This window comes from Mirounga leonina, unplaced genomic scaffold, assembly GCF_011800145.1.
Source record: "Mirounga leonina isolate KUSES-001 unplaced genomic scaffold, KU_Mleo_1.0 Mir_179, whole genome shotgun sequence".
In the NCBI taxonomy this organism is placed as follows: domain Eukaryota; kingdom Metazoa; phylum Chordata; class Mammalia; order Carnivora; family Phocidae; genus Mirounga; species Mirounga leonina.
Genome location: NW_023270466.1, coordinates 2,601,982 through 2,615,844, shown reverse-complemented (window position 1 = coordinate 2,615,844; position 13,863 = coordinate 2,601,982). Strand labels below are relative to the sequence as shown.

General features: G+C 43.5%; 1 protein-coding gene across 2 annotated transcripts in view; it reads right to left on the bottom strand.

The window, feature by feature from the left end:
* NTRK2 (neurotrophic receptor tyrosine kinase 2) overlaps positions 1-13,863 on the bottom strand; it is a 131,694-nt gene that overhangs the window by 66,458 nt on the left and 51,373 nt on the right. For both annotated transcript variants that reach the window (XM_035024405.1, XM_035024404.1), the window contains exons 9-10: positions 2,850-2,885; positions 3-103 (exon numbers count right to left, since the gene is read on the bottom strand). In XM_035024405.1, coding sequence (XP_034880296.1) covers positions 3-103; positions 2,850-2,885 — 137 coding nt within the window. The remainder of the gene's footprint in view (positions 1-2; positions 104-2,849; positions 2,886-13,863) is intronic.

Genomic DNA, 13,863 nt, shown 5'->3' with positions numbered 1-13,863 from the left:
ACCGAGAGATGTTCCCGACCGCTTTTGTCAGCAACATCTGTGGAAGGGATTTCGTTACTTCTGTTCGTGGTGTCCCCAATGTCATTTGCTGCAGTCCCATAATCTTAAATTGGAGAAACAGGAAAGAGAAGGAACCATGAAGTTGTCACCAGGCTACCAACAAACACGAGGCCACAGTATGACCCAGAACCACGAAGTGAGACAAATCACAACAATTCCAAGCCCCTGACAGCCTGGCTGCGGAGGAACATGACCCAGCTCTTGGGTGAAAGCCATTGTAGTGCTGGGATTGCATGATGCTCAAATGTAATGCAACCCAGATCTTTCCATCACTGGCTTGGCAGACAAATTCTAAACCAGGTTTTCCTTGGTAGGTAAGAATATATCCCTTTTTTAAATGAAGTCTTTAATATAAATACGAAAGGGAATCGATCCTCTAAGAGTCATACATTTATAGACCTGGAAGGGCCTTTGGATATGGAATCTAATCACCAGTTTTATAGCTGAAGAAGGTCATCTGACTAGTCAAAAGTCAAATGACTAGTGTAAGGTGAACTGGCAGGAAGGTGGCAAAGCCTAAACATGAACCACACCTCAAATCAGCAACACTCATTCCAGGGCTGATGAATCTTATTTGGGTACGAGGCAGCCACTCAGGAGGGGCTATGGAGTCAGCATTGATGTGGACTTGGGTGCCTATATGAACTTTTTTGAAAAGGTCTGAATTGCCAACATTTTGGTTTCTGAATTAATAGAGAGGGAGCTGCACCAACACAGTATTAAGAATTGTCCCATCAGCACGTCTCAAATGTCCCTGTCATCTTCTGAGTCAATTTTAGTCTATATGGAGCAGGCTGGAAATAAATGATTGGGGGTTTTTTTTTTGGGGGGGGGGACTGTGAACGTTTTTATTAGTCATATTCATATAAAAAGTCACAGAAAATTTTTGATGAACTTATTGCAGACAATGTTGTTTATAAATGTTTGGTATTTTTCTTCTCAATAGATATGAGAAATGCAATTTCCATCCTGAACATTAAGTCATTAACCTCATTAACCTCATTAAGTGAGCCCCAGCTAAACTTCCCTCAGTAGGACTATCAAGCTGGCTTTGGGGCAACAAATTTAAATTATATTTATATTAGCAGAGTGTTCCTTTGAATGTGAATAAATAGTAACTGAAAAAGCATCTATTTTCTGTTTGCTGTTTTATTCTTAACTCCAAAACTACATTGTCACCATTTTCATTTTAAATATACTAGAACACTGATTTCAACCAAACACTAAGAAATATCATCCATTTGCTAATTTTTTACCTCCTCATATTCTAATGAGCCACTCATGCAAAATTAAATCACTGAAGTATTGATAGTTTAATCTCATATTTGGCCCAAAGATCCAAAGTGGGATCTGAGGCCAAAGGGAAGATGGAATTTTTAAAGTCTTGAAGTTACTGGAAAAGAGTCCAAAACATAATTTTAAAACGGAAAATCACAAACATAGCTTTCTGTGACACAATTTGAGATACTTTTTCTTTAAGCCGTATCGGGGCAAATAAAAACAAAAATTCACAAATCACATGCACAAAATCATCCAAAACACAATTTGAAGGATATATAGTTTAACATGCATAAAACAGGTAAAGATAATATAATCCCCCAGTTAAAATTAGCTCAAGTTAAATACACACACATATAACAAACATATAAATATAGAATCTTTTTATAAAAAAAAATTAAATGTCCACGTGTACATCAAGGTAAAGAATGGAATATGTAATAGAATAAGTTATACATGTCACATTTTACTCAATCTAACTTTTAATCAGTCTTAAATTTTGAGCCAAGTCTTGAAATTGAGGCCATTTCCCCAAACAGAAGCTTCCTGGTCATGAAGGTAGTTCGGGAATCTGTTAAAGATGGATTTTCACACCTAACCAAATATCCCTGGAATTCTATTAAAATAGCAAAGCATGGATGAGATACCCAGTTAAAAGCTAATATAGTCCACCTTCTGGCTTCTCCCTTCCTACATTCCTAAGAGAACCCCATCTTATTCAAGGGGTTCACTGACATTCTCTGAGGAATATTTAAACTCCAGGGGTGGTTCTAGTTAGTCAAGGGTTAATCCAACCTTCTTATCAGTAATGGTGGCAAGAATGGACTATGACCCACTGGGTCGTGAATCAGATTCAAGGAGGGCTGATGGAGATCTCTGGGAAAGTTCCCTTTCCTCTGGAATGCCTTCAGAAGCTCTTCCATTTCTCCTAACAATGTGAGTGAGAGCGGCCCCTCTGTGAGCATCATCTTACTACCATGAGAGGAGTCAGCCTTCAGGGAAGTGGGCACAGTACGCAGGGGGCTATAAAGATGAAAAACTTGGGTGCCTGATGACATGGTAGAGCTACTGGTTAACCAAACTTAAAAACATGCCCTACTTTGGAGGCTCCTGTCTGTGAGCCAAACTTCCTTATTATACAAGAAACAGAATTTTGAATTGGGTTTACTCTCAAAGCCAGAAACTGATACACCTCCCTTTTCTTGGTAGTCATGGCTTTTAAACAGGTAATTAGTTCCCAATTATAGAAACAAAATGTCTATTACAGTGGAATGGATTTACTACTTCCAAGAACAGAACATGAGAGAGAAAATGCTATTTACAAGCACTGTAAATATCAAGGGAAAACAGCCATCAATATTGAATGATTTTTGAAATATTACTGTGGCCCATGTAATGCTTAAAGTGTATATTTAACTGAGCTTAAAGGTCCTCTTTTAGTTGATTTGTTTCATTTTAGACAAACATTTTGAAAAAAAAAAAAAACAAAATAAAGACAACATGATAGCTACCTTCATAAATTACATCAGGATAATTTGGGTTGGCACCTAAAAGGCAAAACAAAGCAAAGATTTGTAAGTATGCATTCAGAATTAATACTAAGTATCCCCACTAAAGTGAGTTACATATATATTGAAGGTTTTATAGGTTTATAGTTTGTTTTACAGGACAGGAACATGAAACCTGAAATTCTTGGTTTGCTTCATGTGAACTGTTTCCCTCCCCAGTCCCCAAACCTCCACCCCTTCCAAAGAAAAGAAATGAATGAGGAGAAATTACAAATCACTATATAGCTGGGAAAACTTCAGCAATCAATGCATTACAACTATTTCTAGTATACAGCTGGCCATTTTAACTGCAATCCTGGTACTTTTATTCCAGAGACAGATTATCTCCATACCACTTTAAACAACAAAAGATAAAACCTCTGATGGCTTGGGTATTACTTTCAAAGTGTACTTTGGCAGGTCTACTTGCTTTCACAAACACATTATTAACCAGCCCAAATAATGATATCTAATGCACAATTTTGCTCTCCACTTGGTGTTCAGAGGGGGGTTGCCAAGGTTGAATAAACGAACCCTTTCTTCGCCTTAATACAACACAGAAAAATAAATGTACTTTCTCTATTGAAACGATTTATGTATAAGAGATTACACATAAATGTTATATCAGAGACAAATGCAAAAGTATATCCACTTAATTGGGGGGCGGGGATGGGGAATGATTCTTTAGTCACCAAGATGATCAGAATACTCTGTCTTGAAATATTCTCATGAAAATTTGCAAAAACTTTTTTATTTTTTTTAAATTATCATCAACAAGAACTGGTGACAAAACCATCTGCTACTTACTCTCCAATCAGAACTAACCAGGTCTCTATAGGAAAGCCTACTTGGAAATAAAATTAAAATTTGATATAACCTTTGCATGATTACAAAATAAATTTCCAAAGCTACTTCCTATGCTTTTAGCCTTCACTTACTTGCTTGTAAACTGTGAAGCTTATTCAGCTCTCATTTCACTTCTAAACCCTTCAGCAGAAAAATATCCTCTAAGATAAAGGGAAACTAGAGCCAATTTTCTGTTCATGTATTCCCTATCAAAGGTAGTCTAAATGAAGAACCAAATAAAAATGGCCTTAATGTTCAAATCAGAATTTTAACCACAGTTCAACTAATGGAATATCTATTTCAGCAGAGGAAACATTAAGTAGATGGTTAGGTACAATCGATTTAGGGATGCTGCAAACTGCTGAGCATTCCATGCTAACTGGGGCGCCATTTAGACTGTAGTCTATGTGAATGACACCACCTGAAATTGTGCAGTGCACAACCTGTGCTGCCATACAAAATGGCCCTGTGTCAACTCATGCAAAGTCACCAATTCTAGTATATTTCATAGTATTTTGAGTTTTATTATCCCAAACACCATTTTAAAGTAGTCTTGAGTTATAATATGCTAATATGTATTATCAGGATTATTTGTACTGGATGTGATATTCTTGAGAAGGGCCTTGAAGGCTGTCTTGCAGTTTGAGGGATAATTCAGTGGATAAAGCAGCATGAAATCCCAGTGGCAGCCCTGGTGACGTCATATGCAGAGCACCCACCCACCTGCTGAAATCCTTTCCCTTTGCAAAGTCCCTGGACCAAGTGGGTGTCCTGTCACTGTGAGGATTTCCTACCCCTACTGAAGGAAAGGTTCTGTAACCCCAAGTGAGCAAGTCATTCTTTGAACTGCTCAGTAATCCATACTTTACAAGATCCCACTCTGGTCCCCTCCTCACTGTGCCCTCAATATACAAGTCTGCATCTGCAAGGGTACCTTCCCACCAGAGTCCACACTCCACTTCTAGACCTCGCTCCAGGATCCAGGACCCAGGACTCACATTTCCTTCCCTACACCTCCCCCCAAACACACTTCCTAGGACTAGTAGCCTTTTCCGTACATCTGTCAGCCCACAGGTGGCCACACCACTGGTATGAGTGAGCACCTTCTGACCCAAGACCCAAGGGAAGGGGGAGTGTTGAGCAAGGGCAGGTGACCTGGGGTGTCCACACGCCTGCTCACTGCCTCTCATGTACCTCTCGCCATATAGTTTCAGAGGCACAGGGCAGGGGGTATGGCCAGGAACCAGCTCTACAAAAACCACTACCTTCCAGCATGGAACTCCAAGAATCTGGGAGAATAGATCCTCAAACCCAGCCTTTCAGGTCACTACACACATATATATGCCAAGGTAGGAAGATAGAACCTATTCTATTTAGCATTTCATTAACTTGATTCATATTTTTTAAATATTTGGATATAAGTATACAGACTTTGGTTTGTACTAGGTTGGCTGCCTAAGACCCAGGGCATTTCTTTTTTTTTTTTTTTTAAAGATTTTATTTATTAATTTGACAAAGAGAGACACAGCGAGAGAGGGAACACAAGCGGGGGAGTGGGAGAGGGAGAAGCAGGCTTCCCATGGAGCGGGGAGCCCGATGCGGGGCTCGATCCCAGGAGCCCGGGATCATGACCCGAGCCGAAGGCAGATGCTTAACGACTGAGCCACCCAGGCACCCCTACCCAGGGCATTTCTGAGACAGTGAACTTTAAGTTTTAAAACTGGGATAGTCCCAGGAAAATCCCTGCAGTTTGTCCAGGAATGAGGGCTTTCCCCAGACATAGGACTTTTAGTGTGAAAACTAGGACTAGGGCGCCTGGGTGGCTCAGTTGGTTAAGCAACTGCCTTCGGCTCAGGTCATGATCCTGGAGTCCCGGAATCGAGTCCCGCATCGGGCTCCCTGCTCGGCAGGGGATCTGCTTCTCTCTCTAACCCTCCTCTCTCTCATGCTCTCTCTCTCTGTCTCTCTCAATAAGATAAAATTAAAAAATAAATAAATAAATAAAATAAATTTAAAAAATATATATTAAAAAACTCGGGGCGCCTGGGTGGCTCAGTTGGTTAAGCGACTGCCTTCGGCTCAGGTCATGATCCTGGAGTCCCGGGATCGAGTCCCGCATCCGGCTCCCTGCTCGGCAGGGAGTCTGCTTCTCCCTCTCCTGCTCCCCCCTCTTGTGCTCTCTCTCTCACTCTCTCTCTCAAATAAATAAATAAAATCTTAAAAAAAAAAAAGAAAACTAGGACTAGTCAGTCACCCTTATTTGTCCTCAAGCCCCGAGGGGCCCCACACACAGTCGCCTCCTGCCTTTACACATGCAGTCCCATAAAAAAGTAAAAAGGCTGAGGATTCAGAGCCAGATTTACCTAAACCACACACGGGAAGGGCTGCAGTGGGTATGACTGATGTATGGGTGTAATCGACCTCGTCACAGAAAGGTAACACCTAAACTCATTACTCACGCAAGGCTCCCAGGAACAACATGAACATCACATCAGTTCAATGCAGCAAATGTCATGTATAGAAAAAGGATTTGGGATGGGAATCAAAAGTAAATAGGTTAGCCCATAATCTGGAAAACTCATCTTTTCCCAGACTTACAACTTCTGTCAGTGCATGCCTTTCCTACCGAGCTCACCAGCAAAACCACCAGGTCACAGCTACACTTTCTGAGAAGTACTACATTTTCCTAACTTCATTTTCTCAAATGTATGCGAAGAATCGTCACTTGACTTCCGTGGTCTGAAAGACTCAAACTTAGTGCGAGATTATGAAACTCGACTTCCGTGGTCTGAAAGACTCAAACTTAGTGCGAGATTATGAAACTCACAGAAAGACAATGCGGGAAGAACAATAAGGTGTTTTTTATTTGCCCCTCCCGACCATACAATACTATGTCTGAGGAGGGCCGACTCAACTGCAATAAAGAAACACCTCGGGGCGCCTGGGTGGCTCAGTCGTTAAGCGTCTGCCTTCGGCTTGGGTCATGATCCCAGGGTCCTGAGATCGAGTCCCACATCAGGCTCCTTGCTTGGCGGGAAGCCTGCTTCTCCCTCTCCCACTCCCCCTGCTTGTGTTCCTGCTCTCGCTATCTCTCTCTCTGTCAAATAAATAAATAAAATCTTTAAAAAAAAAAAAAAGAAACGCCTCATGGGAGGACACACAGACCTAGAGTTTATGACAAACAAGGGTCACAGTACTCCAGCTAAGCCTAGCTCATCGAACACAGATGGTATTTTGCTTCTAGCAACTTCTCGGTCAAGCTAACCTCCCGTGTGTTTATACTCCAACAGTAAGGTAGTTATTAACATCATGTTAAATGCAGACAGGAGACAAAGTCACCCCTTCCTTTTCAGACCTCTGGCAATGGTCATATTGTGAAGATATCCTGTCATTCTTAAGTCTAATTTCTAACTGGTTCCTTTCACTTAGTTTAAATATGTTCATTATATATCATTATTTGCTACAGGGAGAAACGCCTGTTTGAGATATTCAGGATGAAAAGGTGGGCGAGGAGAGACAAACACTGACTATGAGGGGAAAAGCCAACAAAAAGAGAATGAATGAAAGATAAAGGAGCGATGCGCTTGTAAGGGGGATGTGAGCAGAGCTGTGCTTTCTTGAATACCAACCCAGTAGCTCACCAAGCAAGAAATCTCAGATTAGGCAGCGGGAGGTGGTATCAAACCCTAAAGCTTCATGTTGAAAACCACCGGAATAAAATATGGAAATTTCCGGAAGAAAATCTGAAAACCCGGGAACTCCGTCAACCCCACTCCATTCCAAACAAGCAGCACCCGACCCCCCCAGCTCGCTCCAGTCCAGAAGCAGCAGCTCCTCCCCAACCCAAGGAAGGTGCCTGCCGAGCACAAATTGTTGCTTCTCTCATGTTCCAACTCTGTTTTGTGAAGACTGCGTTGAGCGTTGGCAGGTGCTACACTGTTCTGGACCTCGGGCATGTTGTCAGGAATTTGGGGACCAGAACTAACAGGTGCAGAATGCGGACACGCTCCCCGTGGAAACAGCGCACACGGTACATGGCCACCCACGCGCTCCTGACAAGGCTCCGGATTACTCACGGGACGTCTGCACCTCCAAAAGACAGACCTTCAGGCATTCAGGTTGCTAAACGTCGATCATAAAGTCCTTTCTCCCCAACGTATCAGAACAAAGCACTTCAGTGTCCTCTGATCTCCAAGCTAAATGCCTTTAAAGGGACGACTCCAGCTTCTCTATTCTAAGCTGTTACAGCTCATGAGTAAATCTTCTGACTCTGCCCAAGTCTTCATGAGTAAAACTCCATGACGTTTTAACTGTAAGACTCTACAATTAAGGGATAAAGAAAACCTGTGGGAAGGTGGGAGGGTTCCCTTTTCCATCCTGCTGCATGGATAAAAATGATGGCGAAGGCCAGAAGACACATCTGCTTCCTTCCTTTCAGCTTTTAGTCTCTCTCTAATGCCCTAAAGAAAAAAAAAAGAGAGACTTCTCTCTCAAGTCTATTTCCAGACTCTGTTTAGTGTGATCGTGAAAAATATTTCAAAGAATTCCGTATGATAAAGAAACCGCAGAAGATCCATTCTTTTCAAATCAACTGCCCTTGGTTTGTCAACACTGCTATCTAACTCATGGCAGTCCCTCCTTCTGATTTCCAGATCCTCTCCTCTTCCTTTTCTAAATGGCAGGCTGAACTCAGGGCCCCAACACACTGGGGCTTCAGATGTCTGGGTTTCATTTGGGGCTGAACCACTAACATGCTATGCAGCATGGGGGGTCCCGTGGGGGGCTCTTCACCTTTCCTGTGACAAAGGAATGTTCCATACCTCAGGAGAGGATAATAGCATTGGCAACTCATCAGGAGCTTTGGGAAGCATAATTAATTAACATGAGTACTCCTGAGACATAAAGAACTATTTAAGTATAAATCTTAATTATCATGATTATTATGAGCCTATAGCCAAACCTATACTCTTCTCGGTTATTTAAGGCAGAAAAGCAGGTCGAAGTTTCTTTCCTTTCACTCCCAGGACAAGAAACGGGTCCTGACAAACGGCCAAGGAGCCAAGTCGTGGGGGGCTTTATATTTTCTTAATGTGTAACATTTGGAGAAATTTCCTCTCCCTACATTCTTTGGCCCAAGTACACCAAATCTAAATCTGCCAGTTTGAGGGCAATTCTAAGTGCTGCAGAGAGCTCTAGTTCATCCAGACGTCATGAATCTTTTGATAAAACAGCACGAATGAGAAGCTGTGGGGAAAACTCTTCCAATATTTATAGTTTGTTCCTAACGCACATTTTGCATAGGAGACAAATGCTCCCGAATTAGGAAGCATAAGTCACTAACTCCCACTGCTTGTGTGAATGAGCATTCTTGAGCTGTGACATTCTTCCTGAATGAGTGGGCCATAGAGAGACTCTTCATGTACTGCCTGAAGAATGGGAAGTTTCAGAGCATGGGTATTTTATCACCCAGTGCTCCGGCTAGGTTCGTGGCAAGGCTGAAGTGTTAATCACTCGGGTGAGATTTCGATAAAAGAACCTACTCTTAAACTATTAGCATGTTCACGATTATAGAAATACTTGACGTTGAAAATTCTTGAAACTCATGCTATCTGATCCGAAGATTCTAGCAAAGGCCCTGGGTTTCTTCCTGATTACACTCACAAGTAATGTCTGTCATTAATTTCTGCTTCCCATTCCGCTCGAAAAGACATGCTCACCACTTCTAACCTCCACTCAGTCTCCACGCACACTTTTGAGTTCACAAGAGGGCTTTTCTGGACATAGGACTGAAAGCCAATGACAGCCACCTAGTGGATCACTGTCATCTCAGGTAAGTCTTATTTCTGGCCTCTAAGCAGAATTTTCGGAGCCTCCCCAGAGAGCCCCATGCTTCCTATGTGTGTGCTCTACCAGGGCTCTACTTTATCTACTCTCCCTAAGCCTCCTTAAGCCACACATTGAATCCATCCTACTTTTTGCCAAACCCAATTAGAGTGCATCTCTGTGCACAAGCTATTCTGCATTTTTGTCATTGTTACTCGTCGATATCCGCAAGGAGTCAGTGCGGCCATCTTGGCAGATGCCCGCGCTGTTCTTCCAGTGGCTTCCCCCAGGTTCTGCAGGGCAGAAGGGAACTATCCTCACTACTCAAAGTGTGGTCTGGGACCTGCAGCTTCAGCTGGGAGCTGGGAGCTGGTCAGAAACGCGGCATCTGAGACCCTTCCCCAAATCCATGGCATCAGAACTGGAGTTTTAGCAGGATCTCCAGGAGAGTTGAACTCATTACAGTTTGAGAAGCCCTAATTTATAAGTCCATGAGAACTCTGACCAAAGTCGAAACCTCAATGGGCATAGAGGGTGGCAACTTTACAATAAAACATAGAGCAAACCTAAAAATACCCAAGTCCTGAGGGGGTATGAGTACTCTCCAGCAGTGACCGTGACAAAGGTTAGGGGTAAGGGCGGGAGATGTTTTGTCCCCAGTGGCATATGTTTGAGCCCATTCTGAATGAGGAGGGGAGGGGAAGGAGCTTGGACACCAGAAGGAGCTTAGGTTTACCCACCCTCTCCAGGAACCCAACTGTGACTTAGTTTTCTCCTTAGAGCCCCAAGTCTAGAAAGTTCAGGTAGTCAAGAGTCCTGAGGTCTTCTCTGGGTGTGCCTGAGCCTCTGGATAAGGAGGACAAAGCAGTGCCCACAGAAAAGCAGTTCTGAGCAGAAAGTTCCTCCCTCATGGCCACAAAGGGAGGTGAGGAATGGGTACGTTGGTGATTATACTCCCAGTGCCCGCCGAGGCTAGAGCTGGATCCATGTCCTTTGAAACCTTGGCTTCACACTGAGATTTCCAGAGGTCCCAAAGAAGACAGAAGGTGCTTATATGGGACTTCTATGGAAGTTTCTATGTAGCCATGGGGCCTCCATGGCAGCACTGAGAACCCAGACTGAGTTCGCTGCCAGCAGAAGGCTCTGAGGACAAGTGCCTGCCTCTGGCCAGAGAAGCCTAAAGCAAACTGTGGTGGCGGGACGCAGGTGGCATTTGAGTTCAACTCGTAAGCCCAGAGGTGTCAGGATGAGGGACCACAAGGGCTCCCTGTGGACCCGACGGAGGCAGCCTGAGAGAAAGTCTGTCCTGACCACAGCCCCTTGGAGGGGCAGAGGGACCTCGGCAACACAAGCCACATTCCTGGGTGCTGAGGAAGGAGATGCTTCCACCAGTTGCAATGGAGACCCGTTTGCTCGCTGTCGTGGAACTGCAGGAGAGGGGCCCACGGAGACAGGAACTGCCAAGATCCCATAAAGCTATCCAGGAGGAAGGTCTGCAAATCAGCACTGAACACACCCAGGTCCCAAGAGACAAAGTCACCAGCGAGCACATCTGCCTGGGCCCCTCCCTTCTACTTGGGCAACAGAGGGCCCAAACTCTCCTTATCCAGCTCCGGTCCCCACCCCCATCCTGCCAGCCACGACCAGCAGAGGAGAGGAAACTGGCCCTTAAATGAAGTCCAGAGTTTTGATTTCTAACTCAGACAAGACACGCCATTTTTCCATTGAGATTTTTGTTTGCAACCTAACGTGACCAAAGGATTGTCTGTTACTCAACAAGGAGCAGAAAAGTCTTGCTTGGGTCAGAGGTCTCATCCAGACTGGGGATGCTCACCTTTGGGCGCACACTAGAGTCACCAGGGATCTTAAAAATAGAAAATTCCGAAGCCTAAGCCTCATCCGGGAGCTACCGAATCAGAGTTGCTAGAGGTGGGCCCTAGAAATGTGTGCTAACTAATGAAATAACAATTAAAACTCCCCAGTTGATTCTATTGCACAACAAGGAGACAAAGAGCAGGGCACTAGCATTCAGGAGCCAGAGAAGATTATTCCTAATGAATAAATGTTCCAGGGACAATGGAAAATAGCAACGAAATAAAATTAGTTTGATTGTTACAACCTGCACTCCTCAGGGTGCTGGAAAGGTAAACGCTACAGTTCTCTAAATTTCATTTGGAAGCTAAAAGTTGAGTTTTGTGCTTTAAATGTGACCCAAACCTGACCAGAGCCGAGTTCAGTTCTAAACATGGGATCCAAAATGATCAATCTGGTGTCTGGAGTTTGAGAAAGTCTCCCCTCCCGTTCTTGGTCACTAGCCAGGCTGCCCGTGATGAACAGATGGGAAGGCACTGGCTTGGTGTCTGGGGCCCTGCTGACATCGAAAGGTCTGATCACACCTGTCCGTCCTCATTAGCACCCTGGCTGGGTCTGGTGTCAGAGTCTGCGAGGTCCCGGCACTCTGGAGAGACGCTGTATGGGGATCTCTACCACGGCCTCACACACTCACACCCTGTGGATGGTACCCTCTTCCACCTGGCTGGTGCTGGCCCCAGGTCTCTCTGCTCTAAGCAGAAAGCAGCAGAGTGCCTTCCCTACCATGCGGTATGAAAAACCATCAGGCTATCACTACATTCAACCAGTCCATCTCCTTCACCAGAAAGCTCACCAACTTTTGTTTGAGGGACTTTCTGTTTCTTTGTTTTTATTTCTGTTTTCATTTCCTTCAGCACACTGCATTTTCTATCTACAAACAGACAGTGAATTCCTACACGAGGTGATATCCCATAAAAATCTCAGTTCTGAGCTGAAGGAGGAAGGCACGCTCTGAGGACATCAGAGCCGCCATTTTAATTCTCCTGGCCGCATATGGAAAAGCAACCCACTTCACCCATCCCAGGCTGCCTGCTTCCTCACAAGCCAGGAAACTTGCAATCCAAAAACAAAACAAAACAAAAAAAGCATCTCATCAAAAAATAAGTAGCTGAAACATCTTATCAAAAAGATTTGTAAGAGCTAAACTTCTTTCCAATTACTATGTGACAACAACAGAAATACTGAAGGAATATAAACCCACATTTGACCTGTCATCCTAAACTTGTAAACTTTAGACCAGCAGGGAAATAGATATATATTTGCTATTTGTTTATTTTTCTTTAGTTTTAAAGGAGGGTAAGAGGGAAAGGAAACAATTCTTTAAAAGGCCATTATCTGTAATGCTATGGCTACAAATCTCATAAATACCAAAGATTCTATCACACAAGCCAAGTGAGGTCAATCTCTAATTGGTCACACTGGTTTATGGCCCACGAGGGCCATTTATATCCACTATCACCCTGGGCCGAGTCTCTTTTATTTCCACTTTCATTTATTACTGCCTGATAGCTGGTCCTTGAGTAAACACTTAAAGGGGAAAAAAATCGTCCTTTCTAAAAGGAGATATTTATATCTCAAAGACTTGATAAAAACAAACGAACAAGAAGAAGGAAAGAACAGACGTCTTTATAAAATTAACCTTGACTTTTATTTTTGAGAGATGATTATTTCCTTTAAAGGGAATACGTGAGTGACTCCAAGGGATCCTTACACCAGAAATCAATTCTTTCTTTCCTATCATTAGCTAAGTTAAAACTAACAAAAGCAATCGATAAAAATGAGGCCACGTGGATAAGAGGAGCTGAGCTCTACCAAATATTGGCACCACACAGAAATGTTCAAAAGAAAATACATCGACCCCCTGTGTTAAATAGAAGCCAGCGGCTTTACCCTGGCAGGACTGAGCATCGATCAAAGCACACAGACCACTTCTAAAACTTTCGGATGCCAGACCCTCACCCTGAATCAAGTTCACCCCCAACGGTTTCAAAAGGTAGCTGCTGACAAAATTCAAATAAAGTCTGAAGTTTAGTTAATAGTAATGTGCCAATGTCAGTTTCTTCCCTTTGACAAAGGCAACCGCAGTAATGCGAGACGTTCCCAAGACTGACAACCGGGTGAGGGGTGTCTGGGGACCCCATGTTGTCTCTGCAACTCTCGCGTACGTCTAAAATATTTCACAGATAAGACGTTTACTTAAAAACATCCATAAAGTTGTCCCCAGGCAGAGTCTGGATTTAACACTAAGGCTGTACCCACCCCCCGCCCCCAAACGTGCAGGAGGAGACACAGTAATCTAGAGATTTACTACAGCAAATGGAGCCAAGCAGCTAAACTCTCAATGAAGAGGAAGATTTAATGGAACAGACAACTGCCAGGGGTAGCCTGGGTAAGGTGTCCAAACATAGCTTGTTTTATGTGCTCCTGAAAGGCTGTT